The following is a 20,685-nucleotide window of genomic DNA, read 5'->3' as shown; positions in this document are numbered from 1 at the left end:
ACCATATTGTCAGCAGTTTGCATTTCTCGTAGTAAATTATTATACTTCTGGACTCCCATTTGAGATCCTGGCTCTGTCTTGCTTTCACAGATCTACCACCTTCAGTTATTCCTTAAAAATAACTTCTCCTCCTACCTTGAGAGGGCAGGATTCTTCCATCACAATGTTTCGAGTCTCGGCCATGTTTAGCTCTCGGCCATTTTTAGCTCCCTTGATCAACATTTTTACTTTGAAACAATTGAGATTTGTTTTCACCCAGCATTCATCCTACTTAAAATGAAAGTTTTGAGGCAACAATGAGTTAGTTTGTAAGCACGATTTGACCATAAGGGTAAATAAGAGTGGGTGGAGAGGTTATTCTGCTTACTGAGGACTCTTTTCATCAGGCAATTTTTGCTTTTCTCGTCACTCTATGTTTACTATACACATATGTTGTTGATTTCTCAGAAATCCAATAAAATTGTAATGGTTCCTCTTAGGGGCAATACAAGCCACAAAGAAAACATACAGTTCTGGGCCTTGGGTCTGCCCTTTTATGATGTCAGAGAAAACACCACTAAACCGCCCCCCCCAATTCTGTCACTTGAGTGTTCTCAGGTGCTCTTATCAACATATGAAAATGTCTGTTTATCTGTCTGTTCCTTTGTTCGTTCATTCATTCATTCATTCATTCAACAAACACCTCAATAGTGTAGTGATATAACTTTGAATAAGACAGACATAGTTCCTCGTCTTGGGAGCTCATAGTACACTCGAAAAGATGATAAAATAAGTATTTACCATATAATGTGATAATTATACACAAAGAAGACACAAAGTGCTTTTCAAAAAAAAAAAAAAAGAGTAAGGGGGAAATGACAAGGGCACATAACATAGCGTGTAGAGATCAAGGAAAATTTCCAGAGTCTGAGTGATGAGTAAATGTTAGCTAAGGAAGGTGAAGGAAGGGCATCCTAAACAGAACAGCATGGTATGCAGACACTGGGGCTACTGACACGGGAGTGCAATTTTTTAAGAATGCTAACCCTTGGGGCGCCTGGGTGGCTCAGTCAGTTGAGCCTCCAAATCATGATTTTGGCTCAGGTCATGGTCTCATGGGTCTTGAGATTGAGCCTGGCGTAGGGATCTCCACTCATCGGGGAGTCTGCTTAGGACTCTCTCCCTCTGCCCCTCCCTCACTCATACACTCACGCTCTCGATCTCTCTCTCTCTCTAAAATAGATGGATAAATCTTTTTTAAAAGAGGGGGGGGAAAAGAATGCCAACCCTTTCCAAACAGCAATGCCCACCCCTCCCCCAATCTTTACCTCACTGAAATTTTCTTCATCTATCAAATTTCCTGAGATTCCTAGATCAGGGTTTCCCATTATGTAAATCAGGTGAATTTCTCAGATGCCAGGTCATAGAGGAAAAGTTTGTAGTGAAGATTTTCAACTATTTCCTCTCCTGGGCCCCTGAGAAAGGATGGGTCTTTAAAATAGCTACTCACTGCTGTGGGAAGACATGCAACCTCTCCCAAATACCCTGCATTTGTAATCCAAGAACAAATGTAAATAATGTCATTTCTTCCTCACATGTACCCCCTTGAAGGGGAGACAAGCTTAAAGGACTGAAGACACCTCTTTTCCCTTTCATGGGAATGATTTCCCTTTGTAAGCTCTTCTCCCCCATCCCCTGCCCCTTTACTGCCTCATGCCATGCTTTTCCTGACATAATGGGGGTTTCAAGGGAACAAAAAGAGATCCTGAGGTTTACAGTGAACATACTGTGGAAAACAATGGGCTGAAACAGAACTGCTTTGCAAGCTTTTTCTTGGAGACTTAACATCCCCTTGAATGCAAGCCCCATGAATGAATGACTTCCAGGCCCTCAAGAAACTTGTGTTCTTTCTTCCTTCCTTCCTTCCTTCCTTCTTTCCTTCCTTCCTTCCTTCCTTCCTTCCTTCCTTCCTTCCTTCCTTCCTTCCTTCCTTCCTTCCTTCCTTCCTTCCTCCCTCCCTCCCTCCCTTCCTCCCTTCCTCCCTTCCTTCCTTCCTTTTATCCTAAGTTTACCTGGCATCTCCTTTACTCTCTGTATCAAAATATAAAGAAATGTTGATGTCTGGTATGGTAAAGGCAGGGTTTATTTTTAGAACTAGGAACCAAACAGAGCAGGCTAAATTGATTACAAAAGTCTAAGATATATCAATCCTGTCTTATTTTATCCTCTAGAAGGGTTTGCCGTCCCATTCAAATCATCACCTGAGCCACCTGAATCAGCAGCCAGCATAACACAAGGTTTAGAACCCAGCCCATCCACTCTGATGCATGCACACTGCCCCTGAGGAGCAAGCAAGCACACTGCTAACGTGTCACCCTACCTCACACACAGGGTAAAAGGGGAGTAGAGTTGAGTGGTTCTGAAACACCCACATTTGGCCACCACACAAAAATCATTTGTGTATCTCAACACAGTGTTGTTTAGCTGGGGTTGACTGTCTTCCTGCCTGAGAGATTCTCTGTAGGAACTTTAGTGAGGGTAGTCTCATTACAGTCAGGCATTTGTGTCCATCAGTTCAAATTCTATTTAAAACATAGAAAGGATCCTAGAGTGTGGGGCCTTCCAGAAGGTAGGGGAAATCCTAAATTCAGATAGCAGGGATTAAAAGCAGCTGCTGTACAATGGATAGGCCAATATGGTGTACCATTTTGTACTCTTCCCTTGTCACAGATTTGTTCAACAATAATAAAAGTCTACATCTATTGCTTATTATGTAGAAGGCACTGTTCTGAGCACTTTACACATTATAACTCAATGAATTCTCACAACAACCCTATTAGTATATCATTTTTATAGATGAGGAAAACTGAAGTACAGAGAGGTTAAGAAATTTGACAAGTTCACAGAGCAATCCTGGTTCCAGAGTCCATGTTCTTAGTTGCTCTGTATATTTTCTATATTCAATAAATATCTATCAAGTACCTACTATGTACCAAACACTGTGAACATTATTGGACATATACAGATAAATAGGACAGAGGCCTTGAGGAGCTTACATTCTAGTTTGGGAGACAGCAATATATAAAGATACAAGTCCCACTCATGTGATGAGTCTTATAAGATAGATAAGCAGTGGTATTATGAGATCACACAGTGTGGTCACTAACCCTGACCAGAGGGGTCAAGGATGTCTTCTTTGAAGAGGTGGTATACAAGCACCTTTTCACATCAACACTGAAATGTAACCATAATGAAAGATCTGATATCCAGAAAATTCCCCTTTGGTTTAGAGAGTGAAACTTATTAAAAATGTCAGGCCATAACTCAAATGGTCTTACACTGGGATTCTGGTGACAAGAGCCAATGGATAAAAATAAGAAGATATAAAGTTGGCCGACTGGAGCTAGAGAGACTCCCTGATGACAAGTGTGTGCCCCGTGGTAATAGCAGACTGGTGAGCAGTGTCTCATGGGCATAGGAAAACACTGTGATTCTGGCAGGTTTTAATGTCCAAGGAAGCAACAAGAGTTCAGGAAATGGGTGAAAATATCCAGGTCCCAAACAATCAGACTGTTCACAACTGGACCCCAATCAACAGCTTAGGGGATGTGGAGCAGAGTTCAGCCATGCAGAAAAGAGAGCTACAGAGAGTTTAGCAGAGTTTTAGGGCTCCATTTAAATAGGACAGAGTTAAGGGGAGGGTGTTTCCATGAGATACTGGGGTACTGTATGAGAGAGCTGAGATGGAAGTCTAGTCACACACGCTGGAACAACGCTTTGAGGAATAGAAGAAAGTTGTGACTCGGTGGGCACATTGGTGTTTACTCATACCAGACACTACAGAGCCAAGCTCTATGAAAGCAAAACTGGTACCATTTATCAAGCTAAGGGTCCTGCCCTGGCCAGGATTAGTTAAAGTTTGGGCAAGGAAACCAAATGTAGAATCAGATTGATTTAAATAATTTTGGCAGACAACTTTGTGAGGAAATAAGAGTATAAAAATGAAGAGAGACAAACCTGAGTTTGAACGTTACTCTGCCACTTACCAGCTATGTATCTTTGGGTATGTGCCTTAGCCTCTAATCTTCAAAATCCTGATGAAAACTATACCTTTGGCTGTGACAAATATATTGATGAATATGAAAGTGCCAACTAAATATAGTCCTTGACCCAGAGAAGGTGCTCAATAAATGATTTTTTCCCTCACTTACAGACCCCAGTTGAATATTAGTCTCAAAATTCCATTTCTCACTACTGATGATACATCTACTTTACTCATTTCATGATGAGAGTGATTTAATCTCCAAAGCATGCATGATGAACACATTACTATTTCTTCCTCCAAGAATGTGATGTTACAATGTGGGGCCCCATTCCTGGGCTGAATAGACAGGAAGAGGTCATATGTCCAGTCTCCATACAGGCATTCACTAGTTTAATTTCACACAGAGAGCATCTCTGTTCTATTGTCTTGTTTGCTTATCTTGGCAGCCTCCTCACAAATGTAAAACACTGAACACATATAAGTCCAGTGGCATGGCAGATGACTCAATGCAAATTCAATCAGCAATGACAAAAAAAAAAAGTCACCACCAATAAGTGCTATCTTATGATGAATCAAATGAATCACCTTTGTACAATATTGGTGGATGTAACAACTTAGAGAAACAACATATTAGTGTAAAATAATGACTATATGATTACATAAAAACTATAAAAATGTTTGGCAATCAATCATCAGGTTTTTATTTCAACCTGTGTCCAGCAGTATGCCCATGCTTTGGGTTTATAGTGGAGTAGAACTAAAACTAAGGAATATGATCTCAAGGACAGAGGGTCTAGTTGAAGAGAGAGAATTCCCATCCCGAATAATTCCCCATTGAGCACTGACTACCACAATGTAGATGGAAAAGAAAGAGACCAAAGCGGGCTAGAAGGTTTTGAAGTGTTCAAGTAACATTTCTTTTTTTTTTTTTAAAGATGTTATTTATTCATTCCAGACACAGAGATACAGAGAGAGAGGGAGAGCAGGAGCCGGGGGAGAGGCAGAGGGAGAAGCAGGCTCCCCACTGAGGCAGGAGCTGGACGTGGGGCTCGATCCCAGGACCCTGGGATCATGACCCAAGCCGAAGGCAGATGCTTAACCATCTGAGCCACCCAGGTGCCCCTCGAGTAACATTTCTAAAAAACAAATCCAACCATATCACTAGCCCCACCTAAAACCCTACATTGATTCCTCAAGACCCACAGGATAATTTCTGAAATTCTGGGTAGAACACATAAGACTTTTCATTATTTGGTTCCTCTCAGCTTCATCTCTTGCCATTCCTTTTCTGCTATAAATACTCCAAACTGCAGAACATTCTCTCTAATATACCTTTACACAGTTTTCCCTCTTCCAGGAATATTTGTTCTCTCATTCTTCTTCCAAAATCCCATTTGCTGGGCTAATGTTTGCTTTTCCTTTAAGAATGAACTCAAGTGTTAGACTATTATGTGATTAAGAAATCAACTTTTATTGTGTTAAGCCACTCAAATTTTTGACTATATTTGAGACAGCATTAGTATTACTTTAACTAATATAGATTATTACTTTAAATGACACAGGGACTAACAGACAAAACAGGGGACTGGCTCAAGAGAGAGAATCTACAGGGAATCCCCACTGCATAAAACTAGGACCCCCCCCAAAATGTTATTCCCTCTGCATTAAGATGAACCAAGAATGACATGCCCTCCACAACAATACCAGGAAAGCTGCTTATCTTAAAATATGGTGCTGAACAGGAGCAGGGGTGAGTTGGGAAGGGAGGAGTCAATTCCCCTTGGAACTAATTATCACAAATACACCCATCCACAGGCTTTCAGCCTGTATTCAGATTGAGTAGTCTGAAAAACTTCAAGCTAAGAATTTACTTTAAAGTGACTTCCAGTTAGTAGTGCTCCCAGAAGTAAATGCAAATTTTCAACAGAGAAAGCTCCCTTCATTCCAAGAAAAATGAACCCACAGTCAAAAATCATAAAACCACAAAGAAACAAAACATCATGTGCAAAAGGCAACAGAAAGAACAGATAGCAAAACAAGATCCACAGTTATTAGAATTGCCAACTCAGAATATAAGACTATTATATTTAATATTGTTGAGAAACACTCCTCCATGAGTCTCTCTTGTTTCTGTATGTCTTGATTTCTGTGCCAAAAGATCAAGGCCTGGCTGATCTTTACCCAGATCATTTTTCAGGCCTGTGTTTGCAGCCTATTGTTAACTTTAAAGGATAAGGTAATATCTTCCATTAGGAGAAAGTGCAGGCTTACTTACTTTACTGTCTACTATAAACTGGAAAGTTTCCCAAAGTCAGTGATCCTTTCCTGTGCAGGCAGGTATCTAGGCCCTGGAGGAACTGTGACATAAGGAACCAATAAAAACATGCTGACACTCTGGCTACTATTTCTCCTGTCTCTGAGACAAAGGAATCTCATGTCTTCCTTCAGTATCTATAACTTTGGCAAGCTAACTTGCAAATAGCATAAGATCTCATAGCCTTCACAGTTCTTGACAAATTGTCTTCAAAAATAAAAAATAGGAATAGAAAGAAAGACATTAAAAAATGACTAGAAAATAAAGAACAAAACAGAACTTCTAGAAGTAAAAAATAGAATAATTGAAATTTAAAACTCAATGGTTGGGTTAAAGAGCAGATTAAATAGAACCGAAGAAAGAATTGGTGAATTGTAAAAGAGATCTAAAATTAATCAAAATACAACACAGAGAGGAAAAAAAATATAGCAACTCCAAAAGAGAGGTTAAGGGACATAAGCAAAGAGTGTGAAAAACAAACATAAATCTTGTTGGAGTTATAGAAGTAAAATGAAGCAAAAGCAATTATTTGAAAAGAAAATTACAGAGATGTTTCCAGACTGATGGAAGACAGCATTCATATATTTAGGAAGCCCTATGAATTCCAAGAGGTTAAATAAAAAGAAAACCACACCTCAACACAGAAGAATGAAACTACAAAACAGCAAAATTGTAGAGAAGATCTAGCTAGTTAGAAAAGACATTATATCCAAAGGAATAAAAAAATTAGACTTTTAGCTAGTTTACAACAAAAACAATGGAAGGCAGAGAACAATGGAATATTTTTAATGTACTGAAAGAAAGTAACCTAGAAAGTAACCCATCTACACTATCATTCTAAGAGTAGGCTCAAAATAAAGGCATCTTCAGACAAAAAGAAAAAAGAAAAGAAAGAATCTTGCTCTAGTTAGACCCTCAGAAAAGTAAATTCTAAAAAGAGAGAGAGAGATTATCTAAGATGGAGTGATATATATTAAGAATTGATTAGTAAAGAATGAGATTTTATTTTATGCCAACTAGATTGAAAAAATTAAGAAATCTGACAATTACAAAAGTTGACAAGGATGTAGAATAAGATAAATGTTATGCACTGCTGGTGGGAGTGTAAATTGGTACTGTTTTGGAAGGCAATACGGCAATAACATGCAGAACATAACTTGCACATACCCAACTACAAAATTTACCTAATAGGTATTAACCTAGAAAGATTCTTACGCATGGAACACTTATACCAGGGCACAGACATGTATAAGGATGTTCTTAGCAGATTGCTCATAATGGCAAAAAACTAAATAATTAAAATGTCCATGAACATAAATATGAATAAATAAATCATGGCATAACCACATAATGGCATATTATTCAACAGTAAAAATTAATGAATTACTACTAAAAATCTTAGAAACATGTTGAGTGAAAGAAGTGAGTCACCAAAGAAATCAGGTCTATGTCATACATATAAGACGAAATAACTAGTTTATTTAACTAAACAATATTGTTCGGGGATACATACATATTCTATAAAAACTTTTAAAAAGGTAAAGAATGATCAAACACAGACTTCAAGAAAATGGTTAACTTTGCAGGGAAAGGAGCCAAGGGGATAGGATGTGGAAGAGTCCACATATGTATTCAACAAATTGGCAAAGTTGTAGTTCTTAAGTTCTCTGTGAACTCACAAGTATCTGTTTTAATATTATACTCTATAACTTACATGTATGTTATTTTGTAGATATCAAATACAATGTAAAGAAATTAACATTTAACAAAAAAGAAAAGGAAAAGAAAAAATTTCCTTGATCTTAGTTAACGAAAATCTTACAGCAAAGACATATAGGATAAAATACTGGTGAAATAGTGAGGGTGAACTATTGAAGCATGCCCGTTAAAGTCAATAATTAGACAAGATATTCACCGAATATCATAAAGATGTTGATACTCCCGAAATTAATCAACAAACGTATTTCAATCCCAATCAGATTTCCAGCAGACTTTGCTTTTCCTTTGCATTCACGGAACCTAACAAGCTCATCCTAAATTCATATCAAAAATATAAGTTCCAAAAACAGCCAAAACAATTTTGAAGAGCAGTAATTCAGTGGAGAGACATGTCCAATTAGATATCCATGTTTCCTTTAAAGCTAAAACAGTTGAGGGAGTATTACATCAACAGAGAGGGTATGTAAAGAAATATGATACATGAGAACATTACCAACTAAAGAAGAAATTATGGACATTCAAAAATGGTGCTGGGATAATTGATTATCCATATGGGAAAATTCATGTTAAAACAATAAGATCCCACTTCAAAACAATCAGATCAGCCAATATTTAAAGGTCTGACAAAATCAGTAACTGATGAAGATACAGAGCAGGGGGAATTCTCATATGCTGCTAGTGGGGATATAAACTCATGTCCTCATCTTGGAAACCAATCTGATAATAACTAGTAAAACTGAAGGTTTTCATACTTTATAATCCAGCAGGCCACTTCCAGGTGTCTATGCTAAAGAAATGTACTACACCACCTTGTACTGAAAAAAACCTAAAAGTTAATAAGAGAACAGATAAACAAACTTGATTCAATCAACAGAATATAAAGAACAGTAAAATATGAATAAGCTAGAACTACACTTATCAACCACAGAAAACAGATAAGGTAGAAACCAAATGTTAAAAAAAAAGGAAGCTATAGAAGCAGATATATAGTATAAAACTTATACAAAATTGAAAAGATATAAATCAATACTATATATTGGATATGTGGATAACAGGTATGTACCATACATATTGAAATATGCATAAGAATGGTGAATGCCTAATTCAGGAAAGGGATAATCTGGGGGAAAGAGGGAGAATAAAATTGGGTGGCAGAACCAGCACAAGGGTGAGGCAAGCAAGGCACTTCAAAATATAAGGATGCATTAACTCTCAAGTTTGTGCAAATGCAGGACATAAATCTAAGAGTGAGTGCTTCCTTAAATCTTGTGCCCTCGGAACCTCACTTATCTGACCCGAGTCTTGGTCCTATTAGATGGGTTATGTAGAGACTTCAGCTGCTCTCTGTGGAGTTTTATTCCTTTAAAAAAAAAAAAAGCTGTTGGGCAAGTATCCCTACAGAGAGGGTTTACATTTGCTTGGGCAGTATTCTCATGTTTAAGATTGCACTTGTTAAGTTACTTTCTTGAACTGGAATTGTCACAACATGTGGATATTAGGCATTTGGACTCCAAACACAAGTGCTGTGAGGACTTGCTATAATGATCTCTCATGGAAGATTCTTTTTCTCTTTACAGAATAACCAGGAAAAAGACATGTGACTGAGCTTGGCAGTGAGCCCCCCCTCTCCCATGGCTTTGCATCTTGAGCAGATACATGTAAGAATAAAGAGAGGGTGGGGGAAAGATTAGAATTTATACCAGGAATAGTGCCCTGAGCAGTTCTAACTGACTTGGCTCCTGTCTTCTTTCCAAGCCTAGTTTTCAAAGCGTCCCATCAATTCTGTGAGCCTCCCAACATCCTCCAGTAATTTCCCATTTAGCTTAAATTAGTCAGAATCAATTTCTGTTCCTGGAAACCAAAGAGCCCTAATGATACACTGAGCCTCATGCTGTCAAACAATGAATCTATATAATTCCACTTGTTATGATTGATCCTTAGGAGTTAACTTTCTCACCATGATTTTCTTTCCCACTTAGGATTGGCAGGATTCTACAAGGAGAATGTCTACCTGTATGTTTTCAGCCCTACCTGTCAGTGCCACCTCTTTTGGCTAAATCACTGTGGAATTATTAATGTCCAAGGAATACACTCCTAACTTACTGTTCTCCATTCATGGTTGGCCCCTGAATTAAAAATTTGTCAAGCTGGCCTGTGGTGCTCACTACACTAAGAACTAGAGTCTCAAGTCAAAGAAAATCCATCATTGTACCAACTGAGTCATTTAGAGTTGTCTTACCTCCTCTGTCTTTAAAACTTCCCATATCCGAGCATGATCTTCCACCAACCAGTGTCCTGTGCTCTCTACCTTGTTGGAAAGTTTGAATTTAGACACCACTTGCATCGGCTCTCCCACAGGTTTATCCTCCATCTTGAAAGAGCCAGACAGGAGGCATTACGGATCTGTGAGGAAGAATAAAGTGTGATCCAGGTTAAAACATTAATTACCATAAAAAAAAGATATGAAAGCAAATTCTCATGCTTTATTTGTGGATAATGAGACCACTGAGGAAGGTATCACAACAGACATCAACTTTCATGGCCCCTTTTTATATTTTAAATATTCATTATTGTTATTTTAATGCAGGCTTCTGAAGGCAGGGGTGCATTCTGATGAGGTGATAGAAATTTTACAGCAAAGGAAGAAGCATCATCTGCCTATTATGCCTACTTGTCACTTTGCTCTGGCTCCCTCAGGAGGCAAGATGGAAATGGGTGCATGTAAGAGAAGCCTGAGTCAAGTTTCTTCCTATTTCCATGCCGTGTGTTGCATGTGGAAGAAGTACTGGCGTCAGGAGTCTTCCTCTTCAAACACCTATTGGGTACTTGTTTATTCGAGGCTCCATGCTAGGCATACACAAATCATTTGGTAGTTTGGCTCTGAACCTTAAGAAGTGTAATGTCTCGGGCAGAAAGGGTTGTAAACAAGTAATCACAATATGGTATATTACTGCATTGTGTGCTCAATGCCACAATCATCATTTTTTTCAAACTGCAATGGAAACACAGAAAAATAGTCCCTAAGACATTTATTAGCTGCGTTACTTTCCTGAGCCTTAGTTTCAGCAGCAGTTGCTGTAAAGACAATATTTTAGAGTTGATACCAATTCTATAGAGTCTACTTCCTTGACATCTTTCCCATCCGCCCCTGGCTGGTTTGAAATCACATGGTGCCTGCTCCGCACCATCTTGTCCTAAGGAATCTCCTTGCCTCCATTCAAGTCCACCTGAATCTATCCTTCTCAGGGTAATTTTTTTTTTAAAGTAAATCTGATAATGATGTCCCATCTACCTAAAACTTTCCCTAGAGAATAAAATCCTAACTCCTCAAAATGGCAACCACGGCCCTCCCTTCCTCCACCATACCCTGCTGCCTCCTCAGCCACTGGTTCAGCCTTCTGAAGGTACATATGCATCTCAAATACATCCAGTACCTTTAGGCTTTGTTTGTGACATCTTCTCCTACCCCCTACTCCAAGGGAATAAAGCCCCCCTCCTCCTTTGTTACTCCCTCTAGATACTCTGGAAAGATGTCTATTGTGCCACCTGTAACACTTCATTATATTTATTTGCTTTCAACTCTATTTCCACCTTCCGGTCTTTTAAGAATCTTGACACTAGAGATGGCATCATATACAGAGTAAGTACTAAATAAATGTTTGATGAATTAGTTAACCCAGTAAATCATGAGAATCTGGTGAAAATGGGGCAGCAGATCCAATATATTCAAATAACAGATGTAAAAGTCAAATTACCTCTTCTCTTTTGCCTTTTTATTGATTTATTTAGTGGGCTGTAAGGTCTTCATGAGAAAAAGCCAAGTCTAACGTTCATCATGCATCCCCAAGCAGCTAATTGCTCCTTAGTTAACAACAGACTAGTTTTCATGGAAATGTCTTCAAGGAATGGAGCACATCTGCAAAAAAGCAGGTCTTATGCTCACATAACCTACTGCCCAAGTAAAAGTAAACAGAAATGAGTATTGATAAGCCGAGCAGCGTTGGTTGGTCAGAGGATTTGAGAAAAGCCTCCTTCGGCAGCAGACTTCCTTCTCTGCCTCACGCGCTCCATCTGGAAACCGTGGAGAGAAAGCCATCTGCTTGCAGAGAGCCATGATGAGGAAACTGCTAACCAAAACCACCCCGCAGTCCCTACACACATGCAGCACTGAATACAATCCTACTAGGAAGCAGGAAACAAAACCTTCATAATTAATGAACAAAGTTCATGTGAGAGGATATGCTAATAAATGATGCTGACACATACAGGCAAGGAAATAAACAAAGCAAAGTCATGTGGAGGTTTCAGTCCAAAAAAAGGAAATTAAAATAAACAGGCACAATGGAAACCCGCCAGATTAGTAGGGAAGGAAATTCCATCATTGTTATTGGAGATAATACTGTAAACAACAAATAATAAATCAAAACAAAGTGGAAAAACTACAGAAAAGGGTTTGGGTTCTATCCTCTGCCAATCAGGGAAACCTAACTGGACAAAACAGGCAAACTACAAAATCTCAGGGCAAACAATGGAACATCTGTAAGTGTAATGTATCCCGGTGACCCCATGGCTTTCACTCCACTGCTGCCCACAGCTGCTTTCTCATTGCTACAGTGCGGGTGAGAGTTGGCAAATTTTCAGTATTGGAGACTGAACTCTAGTGTGTACTGACTTCCCACAGATTGTTCCTTGCCCTGTTTGGGAAGAAGATGCAATTGAATGAGTTGTAAACCATTACAAGGTCCTTGGGCACTAAGGATGGAAGCAGAGAGATAGCCAGCTCCTAGGACGCCCTTCAAGCATTTTGAGATCCTCCACCCCATCTGAGACTTGAGGTCTTTTCACCCATCCTCAGTACCTCTCCTCACTCGCACACACAAAAACCATATTTGCAACATATATTGAGCTCTCATTGCATACCAGCCACCGTGCTAAGATTTTCCACATTATCTCTACACCATACAATGACCCTGTAAGGTAGACTTCACCATTTTACAGCTATGACAAATTAGATGCAAGGCAGCTAAGTAACTTTAATACGCTGCTGGAAAGTAGTAGAGGTCCCAAGTTTATGCTTTCTCTCCTATGTCAGGTCAGCAGAACTTCGACCCCACACCCCCGACCCCATCACTGGTAGAATGAGACCACCCTCTCCTGCTCTCTCCCCCATGGATTAGAGTTAAAGTGTTAGTGTCTTAGCCAACTGGCCCAGTAGTGCCCACTTGAGAGGTGGTCACGTCTGATGAGTACACAGGGAAGAGTGGGATAGATACAGAGAGGGAAACATGCTGGGAAAATAGATCATTCCTCTTCCTTTTTATTCCCATCTCAACTTCTTTTTTTTTTTCTGTGTTTTTTTTTTTAAAGTACTCTCTACCCCAATGTGGGGCTTGAACTCACAGCCCCGAGATCAAGAGTCCCATGCTCCACCGACTGAGCCAGCCAGGTGCCCCACCCACATCTCAACTTCTGACCAGGGCAGCCCTTATAGGTGTGACCTGCACAGCCACACAGCATCGCATGCTCAGAAGGGCCCCAGGTTTGGTTGACTGCTCTATCACTGTCTTGAACTTCTTAATTTTTGCACAAAAAACCCTACATTTTATTTTGCACTGGGCCCCCAAATTATATAGCCAATCCTGCTGCTGACCCACGTTTTTCCTCTTCAAATCTAAAGTTCTACTCCATACCTTCTTTAAACAATTCATACATTTATTTATAGGTTTCTCATTTCCCTAAAATGAGCTAGAAGTCTATATAGTGGGGTCATTTTTTGTTAGAATTAAAACAAGAGGCATATGTAGTCTTTCTTCTACCTCTGATACACTGCATATCTTAGAGTTGAACTCCTGCCTTCTTTCTTAAAACATGTGGTCAAGGCTTACAAGCCAACTTCCAAGCATATACCACTAATAGCAGCCCATTCAATGAATAAGATGAGATCACTAAGGCAGAATCTTCAATCCCACTTAATAATTGGTCTAAGATATCATAAGCCTATGAGCTTTTTTTGGGAATCAGTTTTGAAGAACTGTCATCCTAAAATACCTAATACCCAAAACAAAACAAAACATCTCCTAGATGGTGAGATCACCCTTAAGTTAGAGGTGGGGTAGAGAAAAGAACCTGTATGTAGAGAAAGGCAAATATCTGATCAGAGAACACAGAAGCAAAATTTAGCTCAAAATTGTAAAAAGAAAATTGCTGGAGAAATGCCTTTTCCAATTGTAAAAGGGTCATGACTGTATACTGTCTCTACTTCATGAAACAGAAAAGTAAAATAAGAACAGGGAAGACAAGTCTGTTGGAATGGAAGACAGATGCTTTCGCTTGACAACGAGAAACAATCTGCAGATGAGAAAAGCCATGTGAGGGTTCTTAAGATCACTTTGCTTCAAATCCTAGAGCCCTAACATTCCCACGAAAGCTTAAAGGTTTATGTTTTTTTTTTTCAGTTTGGTTAAATCCAAAGACCATCTTTTCTTCTTCTTCTTCTTCTTTTCTTCTTCTTCTTCTTTCTTCTTCTTCTTCTTCTTCTTCTTCTTCTTCTTCTTCTTCTTCTTCTTCTTCTTCTTCCTCTTCCTCTTCCTCTTCCTCTTCCTCTTCCTCTTCTTCTTCGTCTTCTTCTTCGTCTTCTTCTTCATCTTCTTCTTCTTCTTCTTCTCCTTCTTCTTTCTTCTTCTCCTTCTTCTCCTTCTTCTCCTTCTTCTTCTTTTTCTTTTTAAGAGGGAGAGAGAGAGCACAAGAGTGGGCCAGTGGGGGAGGGACAGAGGGAGAGGGAGAGAGAGAATCCTAAGCAGGCTCCACGCCCAGCCGAGGAGCCTGATGCCGCATGAGCCTAAATCAAGAGTCGGAGGCTTAACCGACTCAGCCACCAAGGCGACCCAGGGGCTAATCTTAAAAACGTAAGTATTAAGTGATAATCTAAGAACATAAACATTTGACATTACTAGTGTCTGTTCCTGTGATTTGATAAAAATTATCTATAATTCTCATGAATGCAACCTTTTTGAAGCATGGCTTTAAAAATAAGTGCTAGGGCACAATTTCACTGAAATCTGTATTTATTTTATTAATCCCCATGTTGGCCTTGGTTTGATAAGTCAATCTTCACTTTATTGAATTTGACTTTCCCTTCTATCTTAGTAAATAATATATAAGACATCCCTCTGTATCATTATCTTTTTTCCCTCCCCCTCCCTTTTCCATTTTTTCATAAGGAAATATTCAGAACCTATTTAATATTCAGAACCTTACTGGGATGGTTTGGTATTTCTAGCCTTTGTCTAGTAAAGCCATGCTTCTCTTCTGACCCTACAGATTCCATCGTATGCACTGATAATACAGCATTTCTATTTGATTCCCTTACATATACACTCTTGATTCTGCCTAAAAAAAAAAAAAAAAAACTTTTTATTTTTTACCTCAACTCAGATTTCTTCTCATCTTGAAAATGTCTGGTATTTGCCCTGTTCCGGTCTTTTCCCACGATTACTAGTGTTTCTGCCATTTCTTTCCTCTTACCTTTTCTCATCCTCATTCTGCTTCCTAATGAGCTCAGCTTCTGTGCAGATGAGACAGGCTTCCTTGCCTCTGGTTATCTTCAACTCTTTCACCCGAACGTCTATGTATCAAGAACAGTCTTTGCATTTTAGTTTTATTCACAGGGTTGAGAATGGCATGGTACAGAGAGCACTGGAATACCAGTCAGAAGACCTGGGTTCAAATCATAAGACTGCAGTAAGTTCTCTATGTAACGCTTGGGCAAACCATTTCACTGTTCTCAGCCTCAGGTTCCTCATCTTTAATATGAATAAATAGACCATAACACCGCTAAGCCCCTTACAGATATAATAAAATAAAGTACTCACCTCTCCCCGCCAAACATAGAAAGCAAAACTAATGCGCACTGAAGTATTTTTCTAGTAGAACTGAGGGATTTATATTACCAAACACAACAGTAAAAAGCTGTGATCTCTATGGGTCCCTCACATATTGTACTTATTCCCAAATGATGCATGCATTCACGACTCAAAAGTCAAACAGTAGGAAATTATGATAGCCCCTTGGCATTCATGGATTGAACACCTGAGTTGTGACTCTTCAGGAACAATTCAAAATTCTCTAATGTGTAAATCTGCAGAGGCTTTGTAAGGCTGGTGTTTGGATGAGCTCAATGATCCTTAGCATCCAAATCCTGGTTCGGGGGTAGACATCTCTAATCATGATTGCTACTGTAGTATTCATAAACTGGGGCATCCAAGGAGGTCTGAAGATACAGCCTTCCCAGTTTTGGGGAGCATCATAGTGGTCTCTTCCTTCTGAAAACAGAGACAGAAGCAGCTGTCCAGAATCTAAGATTTCTGCGCAGAAATGGAGACTGGAGCACGGACAGACACCAGACAGGAAGAACTCCAGGGAGTCGTGGCATAGATTTCTAGCGCTGAGCAGCTTTCCTCCTGGAAAAGCAAGCATGTCAGATTGCTTCAGAGCAATACCGAAAAGTCGGTTGTGTTTGAAGTGACAGTTGATGTCAACATATTAGGAGGGAAACAGATCGTCATTTTCTCCTCCTCTTTGGAAACCCACCAGCATTCTAGTCTCTATAAGGCAATTTACTTAGAGTCTGCATATTGGTTTATTTTGCTCCTTTCGATTTACTCTGGCCTCCCCCGCTGGACTGCCAGGTCTTTGAGAGACTGAACCCAAACGTATCCTATTCCTTCAATATTTTAAAAAGCTCAATCACCCTTTAAAAAAATGATTTTATTTTCCTTCCACTAAAAAAAAAAAATACTTCACTGGAATAACAGTTTAAGCATTTACTATTATGATGTATTTTGGAACAAATGTCAATCATTGGGCAACCATTTTCAAAGGAATTTTAATTATGTCCCATCTTACTGACCACGGAGCAAGCAAGGTTGCACAATAGAGGCTATGGAATCAGAATGACTTTCTCTGAGAGCAACTGTCTCCAGTTAAATGTAGAACATGGAAGGAATACAAGACATTCCTGCTTCATTCGAGTTGATAGTTTTTAAAGGCTGGTCCATCTGCACTGCAGACCTTATGCGCTACCAACCCCCCGCCCACCCCACCCCCCCGATGATAGTACTTGGCAGAAGTTTTTAATAAGAACTCAAAAAAAGAAAAACCCAGACTGAGTTTGTACTACCCTTGTGAACCTCCCTGGAGAAATGTTGCTCTTTGCTCAGCAATTCCTGCTCAGCACAGAAAGCCAACACAAGGAAAACAGCTGGGCTCCCCTCCTGGTCCCCCGATCAGAGTGGGCAGTCTGGAAACAGATCTGCAAAAGCAGACGTGGGGGAGGGAAAGGGAGGATACCTAAACGGAATAGAGCCCGAGATCAGGAAGAATCCTTCAGCGTTGTTAAGAGAGACAGAAAGAATTCTAAGGGACTGAATTTTTTTTTATAGTCTGCATTTTTATTACAATAAAAAGCTCAGCAATTCTGTTGCTTGAAAAGCTAAGGAGGAGATGAAACCGTAAATCACATGACCGTCCCAGGCTCAAATGTTTCACAATTCTGTGGACTCCAGCTTTAACTGGCTGAATGAGGGCAAAATGCAAAAACCATCAGGGGAGCATCACACAGTTCAATAATCACAGGCTAATCTTTATCTTCAAGTTGAAGGAAGCCAAGCTGACTCAGGTCCGAGTCATTCTTTAGGTACCAACAATAATCACAGCAATGCCGTGGCAAGGTAGCATTCACAGTGCCAGGCGCTGGACTTGCCCATCACGAGCATCAGTGCATCCTCTCAGCAGCCAAGGAAAAGCTCAGATTAAGAGAGATGAAGGAACAAGCCTAGAGTTTCTGTCAAGCCCTCCGGACCCCAGAGCTGGGTCTTTACTGAGACACATGCTGCTGCACCGTAATCGCCTGTGTTCCACTTACAAAATAGCAACATGTCAATGGTGAAAAATCTGAATTCACAGGAATCTGAGCTCTTGAAAGGATTCGGAGGTGGGCTTCTCATAAGAGCAATGCCAAAAGCTGAAAATATTACATTGAGGGAAGGAAGTCTGTCGAGTTTATCAGTTAATGCACAAGATCATTTTAACTAACTTCCAAGGAGACTGGCCTTTCCACATCTCGGGTTAAAGAGCAGTCTGTTCTCAATCTTTTACTTGACTAAAAACAGAAGTCTAATCTACTTAATTACAGTCACTTTACTAGGCTATAGGATAACAGCAGGTCCTGGGGGGTGGTGGGGATCTCTTAAGAAAACACTTCTGGGAGAAGCATGGACAGTGACCTGGCACTAGGCCAATCCTTATTCTCTTTCTTAGTCTCTAAGCAGCAAGGACACCATGACTTTTCCAAATACAATATATTCTTCCCCCCATATATTCTTTTTTTTTAAAGATTTTATTTATTTATTTGAGAGAGAGAGAGAGCACGAGAGGGGAGAGGGTCAGAGGGAGAAGCAGACCCCCCGCTGAGCAGGGAGCCCGACGTGGGACTCGATCCCGGGACTCCGGGATCATGACCCGAGCCGAAGGCAGTCGCTTAACCAACTGAGCCACCCAGGCGCCCCCCCCCATATATTCTTAATTACAACTCTTCTTTCATTAGATCAGATAACATCTTGCCCCACATGAATGACTCTGATTAGTTTCATATAGTAATGATTAAATCTCGTTGGTACTGCTAAATACCCAGACACCAATTTGCTAGGCTAACTAGATACAGGAAGCTTTATAATGAGGGCAGCACCTTCATTTTCATCTAACTATGTTGTTTCTTCCCTGATCTTGACCTCTAAAAGCATAAATGCCTATAAGTGAGGCTAAGGCCGAAGGAACGGGTCCAATATTCATCCAGCATGGGGGAGGGAGGGATCTCTGTGCATTGTGTTAGGGAGACTTCTCCCATTGGCTCACATTGTTCACTTTCTTCTCAGCTTTTTTGGTCTGTACCCACAATATAACATGGTAAACTTATCTCATATGGGATCAAAAACTCAATGACCCAAATGGACCCAGAAACATTAAAGAGACAATGAAATGGAAGAGAAACCCCTAGAGATGCTGCTTCCTGACTCTTGACTCTTGCACAGATCTAGTGGGCTTGTCGCCTGGTGATCGGCGTGTCCTGAGGGAACGCAACAAAAAGTCTGAGCCATTATCTTCTGGAATTCCAAGAAACCCTCCCAAAGGCTTGAGCTTGCTGTGGCATAATGACATTTTTATCAGGAAAGGCAGTGATGTTGGTCATGTTTCATGTACACTGGAAAAGATGCACAATCATTATTTTCAAATATTTTTATTCAATATGTTCAACTGTTTTCAGTCTTTTAGTGAACTCAGTGAGGACGCTCAACTTCTCTGTTTCTTCCATGTTTGTTTTGTCTCATGTCAAGCTCTGTACCCATGTGCCATAGATGAATGGTCCTACATTTGTGGGTATGTGTATTGGTTTCGAAGCTGCTATAGAATTTACCCTCCATAGTCACTAAGGATAAAACCCTCACATTATTTTGGAGTGAACCAAAAGATCTGAAGCCTAAATGAGACAAACCTAAAACCAAATTCTATTCCCAAATCCCAAACAAATTTCCAAAACATGTCTGAAAACTGCTTTGCATAGCAAGAGTCAGGAGTGTTTTCAACTCAGCTTATGGGGAAGGCCTTGCTGGGATAGATTAAATAGTTACTGAAGTTGAGCCTACTTTTTCTTTAAAATTGCAACCATTCCCAGCAGAGCCAAGCCTGGATTTCTCATCAGGCCTTCAGAACAGCACCAGCCATCTGTCACCGACTTTTCAAAGGCTGCACTAAATGCCTTGCGTACCTCTGCCGGGTTTCTGCGTTTGGTCCGAGGTTACATTTTCACTAAGGCCAAGGAAGGGTTAGAGCTTTGACAGATGTGGTCGTGGTCTGGTTGGCCCATTTTATCTGCCCTTTTACGGACACATACGGTCTTTCAGAGCCAAATTTGTGAAATGTCTCCATTTTGAGAGCAGTAAATGAGGGTTGGATGGAATGTGGGGCTTGAGAACTCTGTTCGGTATGGTTCTAGTTTCAGAGGCACTGAATCCACCACGGAATCTGTCTGAGGAGAAATAGGGTCATTTCCTTCTGTGTCACTGTTCCATTCCAAATGGGTTGTAGTTTCTTTTCTCTTCTATTTTTCCCTTCTTAAACTTTCATAGGACTTTCCACTTCCCCTGGTGTTTGCACTGACCACAGCTTGACCTTGCTATTTCCAATAAACCAAAGTAGAAACTGAATGAGATGGTGTCTTGGATTCAGACCTCTTAGCATGATAGCAATTGTGCAAATATACCACTCAGCATCCCCGATTTCCTAGCTGAGGGGTTGATGGGCCCATGTGACTTACCACAGCAAGTGGCAACTTCCAGGGAATACGATGGTCAGGTTGCTTCGACCCCACTCAGCACCGCGCTATGCGCAGGAGGGAAGGGAAGTCCGCAGCATTTTACTTGGCTAGAGCCGAATCATTGGGCCAGGTGTATATGAGGCAGGGACACCAAAGATCAATAAACCTAGGAACTCCTTTTACCGGCCTACATGCTTGCAGTTCTGAATCCAAATCACTGCGGAGGTCCGTAATCACAGGAAGAGAAAAAGAAAGATC

At 40.2% G+C, this 20,685-nt stretch overlaps 1 protein-coding gene across 1 annotated transcript in view; it reads right to left on the bottom strand.

The window, feature by feature from the left end:
- The window catches only part of RGL1 (ral guanine nucleotide dissociation stimulator like 1), a 167,376-nt gene extending 151,046 nt beyond the window's left edge, over positions 1-16,330 (bottom strand). Inside the window, exons 1-2 of the mRNA XM_088016804.1 lie at positions 15,582-16,330; positions 10,297-10,460 (exon numbers count right to left, since the gene is read on the bottom strand). Of these exons, the coding sequence (XP_087872930.1) occupies positions 10,297-10,428 (132 nt within the window). The 5' untranslated portion in view covers positions 10,429-10,460; positions 15,582-16,330. The remainder of the gene's footprint in view (positions 1-10,296; positions 10,461-15,581) is intronic.
- Between the last annotated feature and the right edge of the window lie 4,355 nt (positions 16,331-20,685).

This window comes from Eumetopias jubatus, unplaced genomic scaffold (assembly GCF_037043125.1).
Source record: "Eumetopias jubatus isolate StellerSeaLion01/CBP00866 unplaced genomic scaffold, mEumJub1_p1.0 scaffold_12, whole genome shotgun sequence".
Taxonomy (NCBI): domain Eukaryota; kingdom Metazoa; phylum Chordata; class Mammalia; order Carnivora; family Otariidae; genus Eumetopias; species Eumetopias jubatus.
This window is presented reverse-complemented; position numbering and strand designations above follow the sequence as displayed.